This window comes from Brachypodium distachyon, chromosome 1 (assembly GCF_000005505.3).
Source record: "Brachypodium distachyon strain Bd21 chromosome 1, Brachypodium_distachyon_v3.0, whole genome shotgun sequence".
NCBI classification, from domain to species: Eukaryota; Viridiplantae; Streptophyta; class Magnoliopsida; order Poales; family Poaceae; genus Brachypodium; species Brachypodium distachyon.
The window spans coordinates 16,479,706-16,501,085 of record NC_016131.3 but is presented as its reverse complement, the minus strand read 5'-3'; the positions used below and the strand labels follow the sequence as shown (position 1 = coordinate 16,501,085).

The following is a 21,380-nucleotide window of genomic DNA, read 5'->3' as shown; positions in this document are numbered from 1 at the left end:
TTATTACTTTGGACTTAACCTCTAATAAGATGCTTCAGACATCCATAGTCTCAGGTGCAGTTAATTTGACATGGAAATAGAATGTCTTCAGCTCCTGTTGTACTATTAGGTTACTGCTTCTAGCCATGGTTTTTGTAGTATAAAGGTAAAGATGGTTCATGCGATTTCAGTATCAGAAGACATAATAACTGAAGAGGGGTTAATGTGGTAAAAAAAAAACTGAAGAGGGGTTAAAGAGAAAAGAAAAAACTGAAAAAAAAAACTGTAGATAAATAAACGTAGACCCGCGGCGAGGTCTCCTCTTCGGTCGCTTTAGAAAAATCACATGTTGTGATTAAGCAAAGGGAAGCCACCTCTCCTACTGGAATCACAAGGGAAAAAAAATCCACATGCAATAATTCTTGGGGTGTTCAACAGTTCAAGGCACCTTCCAGGGAGGAGAAGAGAGACGAAGCCCCTTGGGAGTTCACAAGGCGCCGTCGTCGTCGTGGTCTCTTCTCCGCTAGCATTTCTTGATTCCTCCTCGAGGATTCGTCCATCTTTCGCTAATCCATCGGGTTTCGCCATTTCTGCTCGTCCCATCGAATCCCCTCCTCGTCTCGTCTCCTTCCATCCAACGCGGCCTCGCGGGGGGACCAGTGCGCGGCCCGTTCCTGTTCCCTAGATCTGCCGTCTGCGTGGAGGCGGCGTGGCGCAGAATCCGTGACAAGGGGCAGCCGCGGCTCCGGCGCGAGAATCCAATCTCGGCGGGTGGCTGCGCGTCTTCTGCTTTCTTGTTCCTCTTCCTGCGTGCTGTTGCGGGAGAGATAAGGAGGGGTTGGGATGGTGCCGTGGGAAGGGTACGTGAGCGACGAGACGATGGGCACCTTCGCGCCCATCGTGCTCTACTGGGTGTACGCCGGCGGCTACCAGCTGGTGCTGCACCGGCGGCCGCTGGAGCGGTACAGGCTCCACACGCTGGCCGAGGAGGACGAGAAGAACCTCGTCACCCTCCCCGCCGTCGTCCGCGGCGTGCTCCTGCAGCAGCTCGTGCAGGCCATCGTTGCCATGTTCCTCTTCATGGTAAGGGCTATGTTCCTTCATTGGCATTGTCTTGCATATTCATCAACAACAAAAAAGACGAGCTAATCAGTTACTAAGATGTTGGGATGTAATTCCTCACATTTTTATGTTTGTGGAATTGATTAAATTGGTCTTTGTTATTGTTACTATTATATAGGTTAGTTTGTGTTGCTGACCATTTGACCACTAGGTTGCCAGTTTGCTACGATTATTGTATGAATGTAATGATAAATGATAAATTACTCAAAAGCTTCATTGCAAAACTTTTGGAGTGTAGAATTAGTTTTGTTGTTTTTCTGATGTTGCTTCCTTCGAGGTAGTTTTGGCAGGAAAAATATTTGCAGTATGCTGTTAGTTACCGCAATTTGGAATTTTCTTGGTACCGTTGCATAGTTACTATGCAGATAGTTGTAGTCATTTTCTTTCCTTCGAATTTTGCATATAGGCAATTATTATGGCTGTCCTTGGTACAGTGAAGCAAGACTTCTGGCTTTTGCTTTGTATGGATTTACATCTGTAACTATCCAGAATGCAGTAAATTTTCTGGTTAACTAGTTTATTTGTGGAGAAATTGGTTGCTAGTGGGAATGTGGCATTGTGATTGCTTGAATCAGCTTAATTTGGACGGGAACTGCAGCTATGTGAAATTGATCTAATATCATTATAATTGGTATCAGGATTCAGGAGGGGACACCGTAGTTCCTAGTCCAGCCATAATGCCATGCACTATTGGCATACAAAGTGAGACCAATAACTGAACAATTTATGCAGCTATTCACTGCTCCTGACAGATGATATCTTGACCAATCGTTGGATAACAACCCCTAATGACTCGAAACAAGATTGAGTAGACCAGCACATTAATCTCTAAGAGTCTATTTCATTTCAAGCCCACCCATTATCCGTTACTTGAGATCAGTAGCTTGTAAACTCATAACGTACATCAGCACGTCTAAGTGTTTGTATGCCATCTGCTCACAGAGGTTATTTTTATTTGGGCTGATTTTAGCTGCATTCAACAAATGAATGGACCAACTCTTGATAAATATTGCAGGCTTGCAGAATAAAAACAACCTTGGTTCAGACAGTGTTGAACTTGACGATGACCTGTAAAAATCCTCTAGAAATCCTACAAACCAAATGAGCCCTTAGACAGATTCTTAATTCACTTAATTTTTAGTTCTTTGTACTGATATTTCTGATTCTGGGTACTAATCCTTGTCTTGGTGCAGAACTCACAGACCCCTGACCAGAGTCATTTAGCTGCATTTTATAACAATATTTGGCGTAATAAGTAACAAACAGAAAGATTTTTTGTATTGTGGTCTCTTGATCTTTCCCTCCTGATTATCATGATCGTATCTCGTGAACTCTTGTATACTAACACAATACTTCTGCTACCGTGTTTTCTGGAACATTAACAATAGCCATATAACCAGATGTACATTTGAGGGCAGTTGCCAGCTCAAGATCCATCTAAAATCAAACTTCCTTTGTCCTTTTTTGGCTCAAATGTCACCTATCACTTGATTGATGTTACCTGGATTTTGTAACCCTGGCCAAAATTCTGTTTCTGGAGTATTTACTCTCAAAACCTCTGCTCTGCATGGCGTAATTTAGCCTCGGTATTTTGCATCTAATGTTCCATATTACCTGTAAATATCCATACATACTCTTCGAATGTTCAGTCCCTATCCCCAAGGTGTGGTATGAGTTTATGACATACCAAACAAAAAGCAAGATAATTGTTTGTGACGGTGGCATTCATATTTACTGGGGGATTGCTTTCTGCATGTCTGTTGGTGTGTTTATGTCGCATTTGTCTGGTTGATGAGGAGTTTCAGTTGATGCACCTGTCGTTTGTTTAAGCTTAAATGTCTTAATGAACAATAATTCCTTGTTTAACCTCTCTAACCCAGTTGTACATGATAATTTGCAGATTACTTCAGATAGCTCAACGGTTATAGTCCAGCCATCTATGGTCGTTCAAATGTTTCAGTTTTTGGTAGCAATGCTGGTGATGGACACATGGCAATATTTTGTGCACCGCTACATGCACCAGAACAAATTCCTCTATCGACATATCCACTCACAACATCACCGGCTAATTGTTCCTTATGCTATCGGGGCTCTCTACAACCACCCATTGGAGGGGCTCCTTTTGGACACTTTAGGTGGTGCTATGTCCTTCCTGGTCTCTGGTATGACACCGAGAACTGCTGTATTTTTCTTCTGCTTTGCCGTACTCAAGACGGTCGATGATCACTGTGGACTTTGGTTACCATACAACATCTTCCAGCGCTTGTTCCAAAATAACACAGCCTATCATGATATCCACCATCAGCTCCAAGGCACAAAATACAACTACTCCCAGCCATTCTTCTCAATCTGGGACAAAATTCTAGGAACCCACATGGCCTACAGTCTAGTCAGCCGGAAGGAGGGGGGATTCGAAGCAAGAGCATCACGGGACTAGATTGAACTCATTCATGTGTACAAAACTCCAGCCACTAAGTGGAGATATACATGGCAGCTCACAGGGAGCATCTAACTTGTAAGATGATGGAGGTATTCCAGTACTCCCGGTACCCCCTTTTTTCGCGTCTTGGTGGAAGCCATTCGCTCTTTGAGAAGACACTGGATCTGTCGCATTGCATGTTTATTTTTTCCTACAGTTGGAGCGTTCGTCTCGAATGTGCGTGGTTCTGTATGGTTTAGCTGGTTACTCTCGAGTCTTGATGGTTCTTTCTTGTGCAAAGCTGGCATTTACATTGCTGTGCAGATAGTGTATTTCAGGAATCAATCACACTTCTGTATGTACCAATTATATTTGTGTAACCGAATCTGTCTCTGGGCATGACCATTACCTTCAAAGTTCAAACCAACATTCGGCTACTGCTGTATAGTTTTTTGTGTTGTCAATTACATATCAGCTTTGTCGGATGGTATTCATTCTCTAAAATTCTTTGAGATGTAACCTGGATAAGAATCCAGATCCAGTCTTTTATGTCCTGATAAGAATCCAGATTCCAGTGATTTTTTCCGATGTTTGTTAAGTCTGCTGCCTTCTCAAGTGCAGTTTCTATAACAATGTAGGAAATCAAACACCTCTTTTATAAGGTCAATGGCATGTACTTTGTCTGGCTTCAGCTTTGCTAGTACGTTATACAGGCCAAATATCCTCAAACTGATTCTGAATGCACTAAAGCATTGCAAGAATTGTCAACACCGATACATCTGGATGAGTTAGTTATCACTCTTATGCGAGAAATGGGATAACACGAATCATAACAGTGTCCTGCATCTGTCCAACGATATCTTGTCCTGTTCCGTATCGTAGTTTCTCATTTGGTTATTGGGCTCTGCTTGGTTGATGACAAAACTTGCTTGGCAACCAAGGTCCAAGGGTGTTTGCTTGGTTGGTAGCTAAAAATTGGTTGTCAAAAGAATCTTGCCAACTTCTTGACATCCTTCTTCACAAATCTTGTCAAATTTTTGGCCAACTATGAGTTGACAAATCCTTTGTCAATTTTTTGGCTAGCCAATAGTTTGACAAAAATTGGGAAGCACAAATAGTCGAGAACCAAAGAGCTCCTTGATCTTTCCTTCCTTGGCATTTTACTAAGCAACATCGGGATCCGGGGTTCCTTTCATGCAGGTCAGATCAAACTAATGCACACGCTACAGGTGAGCTGTTGCGCTCCATATGTAGCGTCTCTACACCGACGCTCGGAACCATGGCACACGAACACGACGACGACGACAACACAAATCTTATCACCGGAGTATCAACCAAATCGATCGATCGATTAACTTCATCAGATACATGTTGTAGTCATGTTGCTAGCTCATGCACAAATATCTGTAAGGATCGAGAACTAGCTAGCTAGCTATGGTGTGCACCTTCGATTCGAATTAAGAAGGTTAAATTGAGCGAATCGAATCGCGAAGAAGAGCTTAGCGTTTCAGGGCGCCTTGGTGGTCTTACGGATCCTCGTCGTCCTGGGAGTAGAACTCGACGATCTCCGACAGGTCAGCGGCGTCGACACCGGCGGCGGACCCACCCACCCCGCCGTCATCGGCCAGCCAGAGGAGGTGCTCGAACAGCAAGGCGTCGACGGCCACCGCCACCACCGCCGCGCCGGGGCCCCGCCGCCCGGCCGCCGCCAGCAGCCGCCGCACCGGCTCCGCCTCCAGCACCGCCGCGTCCACGTGGTACACGCTCCTCGCCTTCCCCACCTCCACCCTCACCACGGACGTGGAGGACTCCAGCCGCCGGTACCCGGTGGTGCTGCCATGGCCGCCGCGGCGGAGGAAGGCGTAGCAGCCGGCGGAGGCGGATGGCCGCGGCGACGGGGGCTCCTCTTCTTCGTCCGGGTGACGCATGCCCATGCCCGGCGGCGCGGGTTTCTTCTTGGGCTGCGGGGCTTCGAAGCTACTGAAAAAACACACAACCCAACGGGGAGCGAGGGCGAAGCGTTTGCCTCCGCCCGGGAGGAAGCGAGCGATCGTGCCGTACGTTTTGGGGCTTTGTGTCTTGGGTTGGCTTCCTTTCGTTTCCTTGGGTGGCTTCGAGCTCTTTTTATGTGTGGGGGCTTCAGGGCTTGAGAGATTGATGAGAGAGAGGGTTTGGAATGGAAGTAACTTAACGGTCGGCTTTCCGGTCGGGGGCTTAACCAGTATATCCTGTTGGGCTTCGGATCGTGCAAGAACATTGCTTTTGCGTTTACTTTTGGATTTGCTCTTTTTTTGGATCGGTATTACGGAGTAATTTTTTATGGTCTCCGTAATAGGAGCAATGAATATCTGATATGATTCGCATAGCAAGTTAGCAACATGCTTACTGACACTTAATGTTACCCATACGAATGACACAGTGTACAATGTTCTCCAATGTTTATGCGGGCAATACTGTATAGTATCATTTCCGTCCATCGTGCTCTAGCTGGTTGGTTTCATCATGTGGAGAGATTTAATTAGCAACGGCTCGATTAGCATAACTAATCACTCGCGCTAACGTGGAGGTGCCAGCATCAATACGCCTCAATAATAATCCTACTGCATGCTCCGTACTATTTTCTCCTTTGGAAGAAACCTTGTCGCCTCTTATCACTACAAAGAGAACGGTTCAATTAGCTCGTCCGATAGTTAGCGTCGAATATGCTTATCGATCGATCAATATGGTTGTTAGGTTTGGTATCTTGCAGTACTAATAGAAAGAATAACTTGACAGCAGAAGCTTCTGGGAAAGATAGAAATTAAACTGCACGTAAAGGCCGGCCGGCCGGCCGGTTGTCCGATCACAATCTCCTCGGTCCAGTACTCCAATGGCCGCGCGCCCAGCTTAACACGCACTTCCGTGACATGATTTTTGGTGGTTCAAATCTCATGATCTAAGTAATTACTTACGAGTCGTGGCAGCCTCGTCGAGCTTATTTATTTTGTGTCCTAGGTAGGTTGGTGCCGCTATTGGCTCTGCTGCGTTTGGAATCTGTTAACTTCAGCTAGCTAATTAAACTGATTCGTGCACTCCAGTTATCGTCGATTAATTGCGTGCGATCAACTCCTCGCCCACTATCGAAACAGTACTTGAACTTAGTACGCACACGGAGAAGTGCACGACTAAATTAAGCACACGTCGCCCCCAGAAAATTGGGGCGTGATAGACATGCATGGCTCGACATGTCGACGTACGTGGCTCTCGCCTGTAAAAGTTTGTTGTTTAAGAAGCTCCGTGCGTACGTGGCGCGACACGTACGCGTTGTCGGCAGGCCACCTCCGCTGCCTTCTTCGGCGGCTAGACACTCTACACGTGTCGCCGCACGCGTCGTCTCCTGCGACCAAGAGCCCCCCGCCCCGGCCAGCCCCCAACACAACCTTCGCGATCGATCCTCCTGCCCTGCCATGCCCCCCATCATTCCATTAATTCTCTCCCTTCTAGAATCTCTACGATATCGCCGGTGCAAATCAAGGATGTGCGGCGTGAAGGGCAGCAAGGGCGGCGTCGCCTCGTCGCCGGCGACCGCCGTCATCGTCTCCGTCTCGCTGCTGCTGGTCGCGGCCTCGGTGCTCGCGCTCTTCCTCTCGCCGCTGGCGCCGCCGGCGGCCGACGGGAAAGCAGGGGCGCCGCCTGAGCCGGTGGAGCTCGCCATGGCCGGCGCCGGACACGAGGGAGGCCACGGCTGGCTGGACCTGGGCGCGCTCCGGGCGTGGGCCAAGCTGGCCTTCCTCAGGCTCCGCCCGCTCGAGCCACGGTACAAAACTAAAATTAGATCCTCGATTCCTTCAGATTTGCTGATTTGAATTTGAATTTGAATGAAGGGGCGAGCTGAGGAGCCCGGGGGAGTCGGTGGTGACGAAGGCGGCCAAGAAGAGCCTGGAGATGGGGAAGGAGACGGTGGAGCACACGGCGGAGTCGGCGGCGGACGCGCTCAGGAGGACGGTCTCCTCCTCGCACGGCGACCTGTAGATATATCGGTCGGTGTCGACAATTTTTGCTCTTCTTCTTTTTCTCACCTGTATCTGTCGTAGGTCGGCTGTAGTGTCAGGAAAAAAAAAAGTGTCCCGTAAAGATGCTTAGGTGTATTCTGTTTTCTGTACTCATTGTGAAATAGTACTCCTAGTATGAGATAAAGTGTGTATTCGTTTGTCCTAGCACCAACTGCGTTCGAAGCTGCAACGACAGCAAACTGAAGCCATGTACACGAAAATGGCAACTGTGTATGCAAGAACTTCAGAGATGCCAAACTTGCAAGAGAGTAGAATGTCAATAGCAAACGATTTGTCCGATGCATATATAAGGGTTTTAATAACTCGACCAGCAGCAAGCAAATGGGTCAGTTGCCGGCGGCTTGCTCAAACCATGACATGAATCCTCTCACCAACAGAAGAGAGAAACAGAGACTCTCTCCCCCTGGGAAACTAGGAACAGTCTTTCAGGGTATAACATCTGACAGGCCTATATAGACACAGGAAGGATACAGACTGAATATACAGGGGCAAAAGCAAGTCCATGAACCATATATAATGTCTGAAGGATGATAGGGCACACTGCTCATTCCGGGCAGATGTCCCTGAAGATGGGCAGCCTGCGTCGCCCGCTCTGGCCATACAGGACTTCAGCTATCAGGTCATCTTCCTTCTCGGCTGCCGGCAGCTGCGGCGTCGCCTGGGCTGAAGGTGCTGCTGCTCCAGGTTCTGGTGTCGAGAAAAGCTCCGCCGCCACCTTGTTTGCGAGGGCCGCGGTGTCGTCTGGTGATCGGAGGTCAACAGGAGGTGGCCTGGTGGCGCTGGAGAATTGGGGCTTGAAGTTATAGAAACCTGGTGCGCCACTCAGCCCGCCAGCCTATGCAACATGAAACAGGAAAATGATATGTTATTATTGCGCATGGTGTGGGTTACATGCTAACCATTTCACAAGGCAAATTAGCTAAAGGATGGAGAGAATAACATAAGAGGTGGTAATAAATAGCTGTAGATGATATGTTGTGTTGGGATTCTTAGATGGAGGAGCATCATTTTCTTTTCACATACTACTCATGCTGCCAAAAGACCAAAACTTCAGTGTCACAGGTCCTGTTTTCGATAAAATCCTGATGTCAACTAGAAAGAAATATTGCAGATCCAAGAATTATGAATGTAGCACCACCACAAAAAAGGCCGTCATGTTGTGGCTGAAGGTAAGGAAACATAAAAACTATCAGGAGCTTATCAACTGACTGGATTCTTGAAAAGTTCAATATGTTGCAGCGTCTAACTGAAACATCAGAAATTGTTTTTCCTCTTGCTAATGACACCGGATCAAAATTAGCTCTCCAATTCTAGAAGAGCAGACAGAATATACAAGCCTATGATCTAACAAGCCAGGCATATCATATAAATCAAAGATGGCTAAAAATGATGAGCTAAGGGAATAATGACATATTGTGCTGCACTGAAGCAGAGGATAAGTGAACAGCAAAACCTAGACTAACTCTAATTCTCTAGATGAGCAAAACAACACTTCAGTGTACAATGGCAATCGTGTATACAAAAAAATCATGCACTTCTCTTCGCTAAGAGATGAACTCTTTAGAAGAAGGGCAAGGCAAAGATAAGACCAATTTTCCATTGTACTACTCCCTCCGACCTATACCTGGGACTGGGCATGGGTGGCCCGGCCCAGCCCGACATCCCGGGCCGGGCTTGGGCCCGAACCCGGCCTGGGGTTTGACCAGGTATACTCCGACCCATATTAATTGTTGTTGATTAGTACAATTTTTGTAATAAATCAGGCATAATTAATATGGATCAAGGAGTACATTACCTTTTAAAACATTTAATTAATTAATTTTATTCATCTAAACATTAATTATAAGATAAGGCACTAAGAGATAACCTATTCCACAACATGTTTTGTTGTCTTTTTCTAAATGACGTCGAACACATAAGAAAATGTAGTCCCAAAATTCTCTCTCGTCTTCCCCAAATAAAGGGAATGATCTTCCCATTCCCTAGAACAAAACGAGCCCCCGCAGGAATAAAAGTGGTCGCTCGGAAGCCTTCCGCAAAAGATGTCGCTCTGCCCCATTTCGTCTACCGCCCTCCGGCCGCCAAGTCGGAACCATCACCTTCCTCCGGGAATCCTCCTCCACCACCCGTTGTCGCCACAATTGCAGACGCCATCATACGCGCCAACGCCTCTCGCCATTGCGTCAACAACTGCACAGCCCTCTTCCAGGCCCCGCATACACGGAGGTGCGCGAGCCGACGTTTGCACCGAGCGGCCGCACGCCCCTGAATCCGACTGTCGCAAATGGGACCCACAAGAAGAAGAAGGCCATCGATGGTCACCCCCATGCCACCTTCTCAATGGGTTTTTTCACTCGGGTGTGACGTTGATCCATGATGGTTTTTGTGTATGTGATGTTGATCCATCGATGGCGTATGTCATGATGGAAAAAGCCATTCAGTTTGCAACACTCATATGTCTTGCTTGTCCATGATGAGAAGTGGACGACAAGGAATGAGGAGATACCAACCAAAAAGAGCAATTCAAGCAACTCCTCTTCTCTTGGTGTTGAGAATCTTAGAGAGCTTCGAGAGTGACTTTGAGGAAGCAAGGAGAAACCCTAATCCAAGCTAAGGCCGCTTTGATTTGTCATGATTATTTGTGTATGTGATGATGGCATGATTATTTGTTTCATTGGATTGTGCCACATTTCTTTGTAGAATAGAATGTCTGGTCATGCTTCTTTCATGAGCATGATGGCAGATGAGGAGATGAACGATGTAGAACCATCACAAGATGATGAAGGTTTTGTTGATCCATCTCTGATGAAAGGAAGACAAGTCGTACTATACTACTGAAGAGGATGAAGCTTTGGTGTTGGCATGGGAGGCCACCACACTTGATGCAATCCATCAAGTTGAGCACATTGGCTCAAAATATTGGTAATGTATCCATGAGTACTACCATCACATCGAGAAGACCCCCCGTTGACAAAACACAAAAGTCACTCAGAAATAAATGTTTTGCCGAACAAAATGTATGCAACAAATGGCGTCTGCGTTGGAGCAATTGAGATCGAAGAAGAAAGTCAATCTGTTTGCAACACTCATATGCCTTGCTTGTCCATGATGTGAAGTGGAGAATGAGGAATGAGGAGATACCAACCAAAAAGAGCAGATCAAGTATTCCCTCCGACCCATATTACTTGTCTCAAATTGCCCAAATATGGATGTATCTATGTTTAAAAAGCGTCTAGATACATGTAATATTTTGACAAGTAATATGGATCGAAGGGTAACTCCTTTTCTCCTGGTATTGAGAGTGACTCTGAGGGGGCAAGGAGAAACCCTAATGCAAGCTCAATGCGTCAAAGAAAAGGCTGCTCTTATTTGCCATGATTATCTGTGTATGTGATGATGGCATGATTATTTGATTCATTCGATTGTGCCACTTCGACTTGTAGAATAATTGATGATGCTTCTTTCATGAGCATGATGGCAGATGAGGAGATAAACGATGTAGAACCATCAGAAGATGATGAAGGTTTTGCTGATCCATCTAAGATGACAGGATGACAAATGTACTATACTACTGAAGAGGATGAAGCGTTGGTGTTGGCATGGGAGGCCATCACCCTTGATGCAGTCCATGTGGTTGAGCAAACTGGCACAACATATTAGCAATATCCATGAGCACTACCATCTCATGAAGAAGAACCCCGGTGACAAAACACAAAATTCACTCACAAATAGATGGTCAGCCAGACAAGATGTATGCAACAAATGGACGTCTGCACTGGAGTAGGTTGGGCGGCTCAATCAAAGTGTTGCCGATCCTTCTAATCGGGTAATTAGTCACATATTCAACTTGCTATTACACTGCTAATTGATTGTTGATTTAATAAATTGCCATATTTTCTCCATCTTGACAGATCAACGTAGCTCAAATGTTCTTCAAGCAATTGAGATTGAAGAACAGAAAGCCAGGAAAGCCATTCGGTTTGCAGCACTCATATGCCTTGCTTGTCCATGATGAGAAGTGGAGGACAAGAGATGAGGAGATACCAACCAAAAGGAGCAAATCAAGCAACTCCTTTTCTCCTGGTGTTGAGAATCTTGAGAGCTTCGAGAGGGACACTGAGGGGGCAAGGAGAAACCCTAATCCAAGCTCAATGCTTCAAAAGAAAAGACCGCTTTTATTTGTCATGATTATTTGTGTATGTGATGATGGCATGGTTCTTTCATTGGATTGTGCCTCTCTGCTTTGTAGAATGTATGATGATGATTCTTTCATGAGCATGATGGCAGATGAGGAGATGAACGATGTAGAACCATCAGAAGATGATGAAGGTTTTGTTGATCCATCTGCAATGAAAGGAAGACAAATGTACTATACTACTGAAGCGGATGAAGCTTTTGTGTTGGCATGGAAGGGCATTACACTTGAGGTAGTCCAATGAGTTGAGCAAAGTGGCTCAACATATTGGCAATATCCATGAGCAGTTGAGCACTACCATTGCATACAGAAGACCCCCCCCCCCCTCCCTTGACAAAAAAACACAAAATTCACTCACAAATAGATGGTTTGCCAAACAAGATGTATGCAACAAATGGGCATTTGGATTGGAGCAGGTTGGGCGGTTCAGTCCAAGTGTTGCCAATCATTCTGATTGGGCAATTAATTGCATCTTCAACTTGCTATCACACTGCTAATTAATTGTTGATTTGCTAATTTGCCATATTTTCTCCTTCTTGACAGGTCCATATAACTCCAAAGTGCTTCAAGCAATTGAGATAGAAGAACGGAAAGCCAGGAAAAAGCCATTCGGTTTGCAGCACTCATATGCTTTGTTTGTCCATGATGAGAAGTGGAGGATAAGGAACGAGGAGATACCAACCAAAAAAGAGCAATTCATGCAACTCCTGTTTAGAATCTTAGAGAGCTTCGCGAGTGACTTTGAGAAGTCAAGGAGAAACCCTAATCCAAGCTCAATGCCTCAAAAGATAAGTCCGCTTTGATTTGTCATGATTATTTGAGTATGTGATGATGGCATGATTATTTGTTTCATTGGATTGTGCCACTTTTCTTTGTAGAATAGAATGTTTGATGATGCTTCTTTCATGAGCATGATGGCAGATGAGGAGATGAACCATGTAGAACCATCACAAGATGATGAATGTTTTGTTGACCCATCTCCGATGAAAGGAAGACAAATGTACTATACCACTGAAGAGGATGACAATTCTGTGTTGGCATGGGAGGCCATCACACTGGATGCAGTCAATGGAGTTGAGCAAAGTGCCTCAACATATTGGCAATCAGTTGACCATCGCATACAGAAGACCCCCCCCCCCCCTCGACAAAAAACACAAATTTCACTCACAAATAGATGGTCTGGCAAACAAGATGTATGCAACAAATGGGTGTGTGCACTGGAGTAGGTTGGGCGGCTCAGTCCAAGTGTGGCCAATCCTTCAGATTGGGTAATAATTACATCTTCAACTTGCTATCACACTGTTAATTAATTGTTGATTTGCTAACTTGCCATATTTTCTCCATCTTGACAGATCAATATAGCTCAAAAGTTCTTCAAGCAATTGAGATCAAGAACGAAAAGCCAGGAAAAAGCCATTCTATTTGCAGCACTCATATGCCTTGCTTGTCCATGATGAGAAGTGGAGGACAAGGAATGAGGAGATACCAACCAAAAGAGCAAATCAAGCAACTCCTCTTCTCCTGGAGTTGAGAATCTTGAGAGCTTCGAGAGTGACTCTGAGGAGGCAAGGAGAAACCCTAATCCAGGCTCAATGCCTCAAAAGAAAAGGCCGCTTTGATTTGCCATGATTATCTATGTATGTGATGATGGCATGATTATTTGATTCATTCGATTGTGCCACTTCGACTTGTAGAATAATTGATGATGCTTCTTTCATGAGCATGATGGCAGATGAGGAGATGAACGATGTAGAACCATCACAAGATGATGAAGGTTTTGTTGATCCATTTCCGATGAAAGGAAGACAAATGTACTATACTATTGAAGAGGATGAAGCTTTGGTGTTGGTATGGGAGGCCCTCACATTTGATGCAATCCATGGAGTTGACCAAAGTGGCTCGACCTATTGGCAATATATCCATGGGCACTACCATCACATCCAGAAGACCCCCATTGTCAAAACACAAAAGTCACTTACAAATACTCAGGATCTAAACAAGTTTTTGTCCCTAATTGGCAATACCAGGATCTAAACAAGTTTTTGTCCCTAAATTAAATACATGCTAGTGTCTAGACTTCCACATCGGATCCCACCCCATACCCCCTGCCCCTGGTCCCTTTTCTCTGTAATTCGATCAACAGCAGAAAGTACTGGAATTATGCAATCACAGAATCAGTGAACCAATCTACTATTCTACTATAGGCTAAATGATGCAACCACTACTAGAAGTGATAAAAAACAGTTCCTGACCCCATCAGCAGGATACTTCAGTCACTGAAACATAGATCTGGAGAGCAGCATAATCACCTGGCGTTTCGGGCCGTAGCGGTAGCCCCCAGCAAGGAACACGTCATGATCTGCCACCGGGTACACCGCCCTTGCCTGCGGCAGCGGCGGCGGCGGCGGCGGCGGCGAGGAGTAGAGGATGCGGCGGCTCTCCAGGTCCGCGGAGGCGGCGGAGAAGCAGGTGCGGCGGTAGCGGAGGAGAGAGGCGTCGAAGCCGAGCTCCAGCCCGCCTGACGAGTAGGACGAAGCGGGGGACGCCGGGATGCCGCCTCCCTCGGCGGCGACGGCGTCGAAGGCCGGCGCGAGGTACGCCCTCAGCGACGGCGACGAGAGGCGGCGCTGCCTCCGCCGCGACGCCGACTCGTCCATCCACTGCCCGCCGCCGTGAGAGGCGCAGTCGAAGTCCATCGCCGCTCCCCACAGCGCCGCGGAAGATTTGGGGGAGAGGGGAGAGGCGACAGTTCCGGGGGAGAACAAAATCTGAAATTTGAAACTGCAATTAGGGCTCACAGAAGGCAGAAAAATAAATCCCCATAAGTTTCTCGGGAAGTCTGCATGCAGCCAAAGCCAAGCGGGGGGCGGTTGCTGAGCTCGTGGTAAAATCATGCGCGAGAGAGGAATCCAATGAAATTCAAAATGCCGAACAAATTAAAAAGAATAAAATTCGAAAAAAATAAACGCTTAAACAAAATGCCGAAGAAACCGACGGGAATACAGCAGTTCAACCCCGGAAAGCACGGACGGGAGCAAGCAGCGCGTGATCTCTCCAGAACTAAGAACAGTGACGCAGGATGAACAGCCGGATCAGGATCTAAACAGCAGCACAGAAGAGTCAAACGCAAAACATAAGCCGAGAAATCGATCGAATCACGGGGTCCATTCAAGAAACAAATCCCAAATCGAACCTCCAGAAAAGCAGCAGCAAAGCCTGATTAGACATGCATTGGCGTTACTGCCAGAGAAATCCCCAAAACCCGCTCCTGGATTTTAGTCCCCAAGTAAAAACGTCGGAAAGTTAGAACTCGAAACCATGGGAGATAGAGGAGGCTTCGGAGTGCCCAGCTCACTGACCTTGTGACCCTGGAGTCCTCCTCCCGCAAGCCGCTCACGCTCCCATTGCAGCCGCTGCTGCGTGCTCGGGTCCGGCGGGCGGGAAGTGAAGACGAACTAGGAGGATATGAAGGGGGCTCCCTGCGTTTCATCGGATTCCGTTAGTTTGGGCTTGGCAGTTTCTGGTAGGGCCCAGTACGGTTTCATGCCTCTCCTGGACAGCGGGCTTGGGCCGGTTTGACCTTCTTTGCGTTTGACTTCTACTATTTTTATTTGCTTTCCTAGTCTCAAAAAAAATACTTGCTTTCCTTATGCGTTTCTATAAAAAAAGATGAGGACACTTATTCACACCGAACTTCTCTTGACAAACAATCAAGTTTATGCTTTTAAAACGACATATAATTTGTATCATGGTTTCAGGACTTAGCATTTCAACAGGACGAATAGATGCTGTCCATAGTTCTTGAACAGGGTAGATTTCTGAAATAATGAAGCAGAAAACTCAATGTTTTTTTGAAACAGAAATGTGGTTTTGAAGAAATTTACAATGTCCTTCACTTCTGTGTTCATGCAAACGAACATATAATCTGGTTCCCAAAGCAGAATTTGCCTTCAGGTTTGGGATACCTGGATCTTGTTTTTCCTTGATAAATGTGGGCGACTTTACCTGTAAAATTCCTGTAAGATTCAGGCAGACCAAAGAGCCCTCAAAGATAAGTACCAAACCAGCCGAAGAAACATATTGTTCATTCAAGCGCATGTGTCCATTAGTCCATTACATCACTTACATCACACACCAAACCAAGCCAATATATTCCGCGGCGGTTATAAGAGTTACAAAGAGTTAATTACACAAAGAATACCTTATTCTATATTTTGAATACAAGCTGTAAACTCTTAAGGGTACCATCACCCCTTCTCAAATTCTGTATGCTACTACAACACCGCCAATGCGATATGTACAAAAAACAAACAAACCAAACTATCGAGACCTTATACAAACAACTGGAATACTAGACAAGGACTACATGACCTAGGCACACTTCAGTCAAATAGGAGTAGGGAGAACTACCCTAGAAAAAATCACATCTGGGGGACCCAAAGTATAGATGCTGAGGAGCATGGCAGGCTTGAAGTTGGATCCCATGCAAAGCTAAAATGCAAAATGTATTTGCATGAAAAAGATATATATACCCCTTTCAAAGGCTATTAAGAAGGGCCCTTTTACAAGAAGGCTGCTGAGAAGTGTCTGGCTTCGACCCCGGTGAGGTCAACCCAAGCACAGACAACAGAAAATTCCTCTCCTGGAAAATCCATAAATGCAAATGTGAGTACCTTTACCAAGTAGTAGTGTTCGGTTCAGGTATCATATTGTGTGCCAGATAACAATAGGAATCACGGGTTATAGAAGTCGAAAGCTTACACTGGCAGTAATTTTTGGAGTTGGCACATCATCGGTGTATCGTTGGAATGTTGGGACTGTGTGAGCAGGAGAGGTGAATTCCATGCCTGGTTGTGTGCTGCTATCTTTGGGAACCTCGCTGCAGTTCTCCAAAGCTGGCATTTTTGCTTCTGCTTTACCTTCGATTGCTGTGTGAGCAGGGGAGGTAAATTTGATACATTTGAGGCTGCAATCTTGGGCAATCTCGCTAGAAGTATCTAATATTTCTACATCTGCTGCTCGCAAATCTGTATGAGCAGGAGAGGTGTATTCTGTACACTGAAGACTGCAATCTTTGGCAGCCTCACTTGAGTTTACAGATGCTGGTATCTCTGCATCTGCTTTAGCTCGCAGAAGTGTATGCGCAGGGGACATGTATTCCATACGTTGATGCCAGCTACCCTCGGCAGCCTCACTCAAGCTTATGGAAACTGGTATTTCTGCATCCGCTTTAGCATGCACAACTGTCTGAGCAGGAGACGTGTACTCCATAAATTGAGACCAGCTACCTTCGGCAGCCTCACTCAAAATTTTGGCTGCTGGTATTTCAGCATCTGCTTTAGCTTGTAAAACTGCATGAGCAGGAGAACTGTATTCCATGCAGTAAAGTCCACTGTCTTCGGCAGCCTCACCCAAGTTTACAGATGCTGTTATTTCCACACCTGTTTTAGCTTCAAGAATTCAATTAATTTTGTACAATGTGGATGAAAAAGAATGTAACTAAGTATGATTAAGAGCATAGGTTACCTGGAGTACTAGATAGGAAGTTTCCACAAAGACTATTATCTGGTGTGCTCTTATCTATTGGGCAAATATCAATTTCCATATCAAGAGCCATTTGTGATGTTACTTGCATGCTAGTTTCCAAAGGACCATTGGAGTGTTTACTGCTCACATCAGTCTGTTCATTCTGCTCCCTGTTCATAAGAATGATGGGGGGTCAACAAATGAGGTTGCAAATTAACCAAAGGGATGAGGGATTTATTAATTATTTACACTGACTTCCGTTCATCCTCCTCTTCATTCTCATAGGGATCTACAATTAAATCGTCAAGCTCCTCTAGCAGGGAAGCTGTTCCAGAGATGCTGCTCTCTAACATCTCATTATCCTCTTTCTTAACCAAATGATGTTGTAGTTGCTGGACATGTCAAGCATAAAACAGTTTATTTAAAATAGTGGAGCCCTATGTGCCTGGTATAAAACTTCAGAAAATCAAGTTTTTTATGCCATACCTGCCAGGCTTCATCCATGCTTTGGCTTGTATTTTCAGTATTCAGTTTTGTTGCTAGCGAAGAAAGCAAGTCAGCTTGCTGCAGTAAGGTAGCAAATTTTGGGTCATTGCTTTTCAAAAAATTACCCTCATTCTTCACACCTGAAATTATGAAAATGGAGCAGGTTAAACATTGACAAATAACCAGCCATAAGATTAAATGACCAAAGTCTAGGAGAAGAAGCTCACAAGTCTGTCCATTGCCATGTAATTGCATTGTCGAGTCTTTAGCAAAATCATTTTGGGTTCCCACAATATTCACATTATGCTGATTGTTTGGAGAAATGTTTGCAAGTGGTTGCCGGGAATGTTGCTGTATGCTCTTCTCTTGACCAAATGACCTCATATTAGGTGCCATGTTCTCCTTGAAATCTGGCTTGCGAGACCTGGTTACGGAAAAAGAACAGGTCATATGCGTAACTAGCTTCACACAGTTAAACAACAACTTCCACTGGTACTGTGTATACCTCATCTGCTTAATAGATAGTGAGGAGCCAGGTATACTAGATGTGAGGTCACCAGTTTGTGTCAGCACTCTCTTTGCATTTTCATTGGAACATAGAGAACCATTTTCCTCAACTAACTCATCATCCTTGGACCGCCTTTTGCATAGAGTAGAAAAACGATTCTTCACTGCATTATCAGTTCTGTTGTACGCAAACCAAAAATTCACATGTCAGATATCTTACAAATATCTTTAAAAAAATTACTGTTCATGCCTTACACCAAACATTAACCGTTGATAAAAGAAACTCACCTGCCCGAGACAACCTTCGCTATTTCAGTCCATTTATTACCAAGAAGCTTTTGAGCCTGCATGACAAATCCAAGAATATATTATATTGCATTTGTAAGAACCCTACAGCAACAAAATAATAATAATCAAGAAAACGGCAGCACAATGAACACAAGCAATGCAGGCTAGTTAAAGAAGCAGTAATGCTATAACAAGATCTTAAGCAATTCATGGTGAAACTCTGATCTAATCTTGTCATCTACTCCCTCTGCATCACAATGTAGATCATTTTAAATCTGTGGAAGTCAAATTATTTTACATTTGTACATTTATATAAGAACTTATCAACATCTACAGTACAAAATTGAGTTGATATTACTACATCCATCACGGAATATACTATCATACTGTATAGTTAGTTTTAGTTCAGGCAACATATTTCATAGAAGTTGATGGTCAGAGTGTCATCTTGCAGGTTGTCAGTATCTAGAAGAGGACGTATACTGAGACACGGAGATAGTACAAAATAACATATTAAGCATATGCCCTACAATGCACAAAACAAATCCACCCTTTTTCCGAAGGTTATGCAATCAAGGATAGGATCCAATCAGCATACATGTTAAGCTCCATGGTCACAATTTTTTGTGAGCTAAGATGTTATTTTTCACTAAGAAAGAAAACAGGAGCTCCAAAATGACAAGTGGATCGGGGCATTGGTGGGTATCTCCACGATTGAGCACCTTTTGGAGTTTGTTGCTCTTGCCGACATTGTTGAGAGGTTGCAGGTTCAACCAGATATTCTTCTCAGTGTGTTCGCTCCTACTCGACTATTGAGTCTTCTAAAATTGGAAAGGGATGGCTGAGCCTACATGCAAATTTTTTGCATGGACCGTGGTCCACAAAAATATCTGAACGGACAACAATGTTTCAGTCAGGGGTTGGAGAATAACGACTGCTGCATCCTCTGGTCCTCTTCGCAGGAAACAGTGCAACACCTGTGCATGGACTGCCCATTCCTCAAGAAACTCTGGGAGACGGCGAGACAATGGAATGGAAATCTGGTTTCCAAAATTGAGAAAGCTCGCACCATTCAATGGTGGAATGCTGACAGAGCGTGAATCCCTCAAAAGAAGAAGCGTGAAATGGATGGCCTCCTCATCTACACCATTTGGAATGTTTGGAAAAAAACGAAACCGCATTTTCTCAAATGAGTTGAAAGGAACCCAGGAAGTGGCTCATATTATCCACAAGGAGTTTAATTCTTTTAAGCTGGTAACTTTGCCAATGTCGCAGGTTGTGATCTCTGCTAGCGAGTAGTTGTCGTCGCTTTGTATGGGTTTTTTCCTTCCTAACCTTACCCTAATAACGAAGGTTAGCTGCACTCTAATGAACGGCAGAGCTCCTGACAGATGAATTTGGCCACTAAAGAAATCATGGACATCTGATACAGGCATGCAGCAGTGCTAAATTTCAAGATTCGCTGCATGGACCTGATAATTTATTTATTTTTGATACGCATGGACCTGATAATTAGAATGCTATAAACACTTCAAGATATCTCACCTCACACAAAAGCATGTCCTCTTCACGGGACCACCCACCTTTCTTACACTCTGTGTTCAAGTAATTGTACCATCTGCAGCAACAACCAATCAAAAAAGGGGTAAATGGCTATAAGTCTGCTTTTTAAACACAATATAAAGCCAGCGTTGCTAGACCTTTTAAGAAAAATGGAATTGGACAAATTACTAGAAAAAAATGGTAAAAGGCGAGAAATAAAGCCAGCGAGAAAAAAATGGTACACACCTTCGCCTGCACTGCCTGGCAGTCTTGTCGTTGAATTGTGTGGCTATAATTGTCCAGCTACCAAAAGAAAAAAGGAAAGTGGTGATTAATTTTGAGAAGGCTTACTGCAAGCGAGGATAGAAAACAGTCCGTACTTATCAGTTCCATGGTGTGCGATTTGAGCACGAAGCACGTCATCCTCCTACAGGAAAGGGGAAAAAGGTGGAAGCATCAGAAAGTAACTCAACCATCGAGAAGAAGAAATCGCAGAGGCACTCCTACTCTCCTAGGATAACATCAGAATCGTCAAAGAGTGGTCAGAAAGGAGGAAAACGAAACATTAGCCCACGGCACGATAAATCGATGGGAAATTCGATTCACGCTCAAACAGCGGGTGGGGATTTTGTTGAAAAGGAAGAATTAGGTTCCGAAGAATTCGAAAATAGAAGTTTGATTATAGATTATGTGCAAATATGCGCAAAATTGCTCTTGTTTTAGAACGAGAAAGGGGAGAGGAAAAAACTGCTACGGAAGACAAGTCCCGAATTTCTAGCCACCGAAATCGAGGAGGGAAACCACGAAACGCAGGCAAAAAAAAAATCCCGCGCGGCCGCGAGAGACACTGAGCCCCAGCAAGACTCGCAGGCAAGGCACGCACCTCAGCGCTCCAACTGACGATGTGGCGGTCCTTCTTGGCTGCCACCGACGACGCGGCGGCGGCGGCAGCGGGCGAGGAGGAGGTCAGATCGGGGCCGGTCGCCATGGGCCCAGATCCCGCATGTTCCGCGCGCGGATCCGGCAGGGGGTGTCAGGGAGCTCCGCCGGCGGCGGACCGGACCGCACTGCGTCTAGGGTTTGTTGTTCGAGCGCGAGACTGGGAATTTTTGAACTGGGAAGTCTGGACTGGACCGGAAGAAGAAGAGGAAGAAGACAGCGATGGTGGATAGAATGGTGCGGGCGAGGAAATTTTGGCTGTCTGGAAAGTGGAGTTGGGTTTTTTTTAAAGATGGGCCATGGCGTGAAAGGGAAGTATTCTTGT

At 45.2% G+C, this 21,380-nt stretch overlaps 4 protein-coding genes, 1 long non-coding RNA gene and 1 other non-coding gene across 8 annotated transcripts; 3 read left to right on the top strand and 3 right to left on the bottom strand.

Annotated features, from left to right (window-relative positions):
• Positions 1-312: 312 nt before the first annotated feature.
• LOC100835386 (sphinganine C4-monooxygenase 1) lies at positions 313-4,039 on the top strand. The gene is made up of 2 exons (XM_003562589.4): positions 313-1,062; positions 3,002-4,039. Exons 1-2 carry the CDS (start codon positions 823-825, stop codon positions 3,536-3,538), a joined length of 777 nt encoding a protein of 258 aa, XP_003562637.1. The 5' UTR covers positions 313-822; the 3' UTR covers positions 3,539-4,039.
• A 679-nt stretch (positions 4,040-4,718) lies between these two features.
• Positions 4,719-5,688, bottom strand: LOC100827828. Its single transcript, XR_002961747.1, has one exon. It is a non-coding gene; the product is annotated as an uncharacterized LOC100827828 (transcript).
• Positions 5,689-6,847: 1,159 nt separating this feature from the next.
• LOC104583725 lies at positions 6,848-7,802 on the top strand. Its single transcript, XM_010236914.3, has 2 exons — positions 6,848-7,316; positions 7,384-7,802. Exons 1-2 carry the CDS (start codon positions 6,967-6,969, stop codon positions 7,529-7,531), a joined length of 498 nt encoding a protein of 165 aa, XP_010235216.1. The 5' UTR covers positions 6,848-6,966; the 3' UTR covers positions 7,532-7,802.
• A 19-nt stretch (positions 7,803-7,821) lies between these two features.
• LOC100827528 lies at positions 7,822-15,265 on the bottom strand. Its single transcript, XM_003559878.4, has 3 exons — positions 15,127-15,265; positions 14,077-14,535; positions 7,822-8,407 (listed from the first exon to the last, which is right to left on the bottom strand). Exons 2-3 carry the CDS (start codon positions 14,461-14,463, stop codon positions 8,117-8,119), a joined length of 678 nt encoding a protein of 225 aa, XP_003559926.3. The 5' UTR covers positions 14,464-14,535; positions 15,127-15,265; the 3' UTR covers positions 7,822-8,116.
• On the top strand, positions 12,127-13,567 carry LOC112269735. Its single transcript, XR_002961669.1, has 2 exons — positions 12,127-13,035; positions 13,120-13,567. It is a non-coding gene; the product is annotated as an uncharacterized LOC112269735 (long non-coding RNA).
• A 562-nt stretch (positions 15,266-15,827) lies between the features above and the next one.
• On the bottom strand, positions 15,828-21,321 carry LOC100835080 (transcription factor MYB124). Of its 3 annotated transcripts, none has more exons than XM_010236906.3 (12): positions 21,000-21,321; positions 20,497-20,543; positions 20,363-20,419; positions 20,120-20,192; positions 18,575-18,630; positions 18,285-18,464; positions 18,007-18,203; positions 17,780-17,919; positions 17,543-17,685; positions 17,294-17,463; positions 16,529-17,193; positions 15,828-16,409 (listed from the first exon to the last, which is right to left on the bottom strand). In XM_010236906.3, the coding sequence occupies exons 1-12, from the start codon at positions 21,102-21,104 to the stop codon at positions 16,305-16,307; spliced, it is 1,938 nt and encodes a 645-aa protein (XP_010235208.1). In that variant the 5' UTR covers positions 21,105-21,321; the 3' UTR covers positions 15,828-16,304. The 3 variants fall into 3 exon arrangements, with proteins under 3 accessions (XP_010235208.1, XP_010235205.1, XP_014751826.1); XM_010236903.3 differs by having other exon boundaries at positions 15,851-16,409; positions 16,529-17,208; positions 21,000-21,320; XM_014896340.2 differs by having other exon boundaries at positions 15,851-16,409; positions 16,529-17,208; positions 17,549-17,685; positions 21,000-21,319.
• Positions 21,322-21,380: the final 59 nt, after the last annotated feature.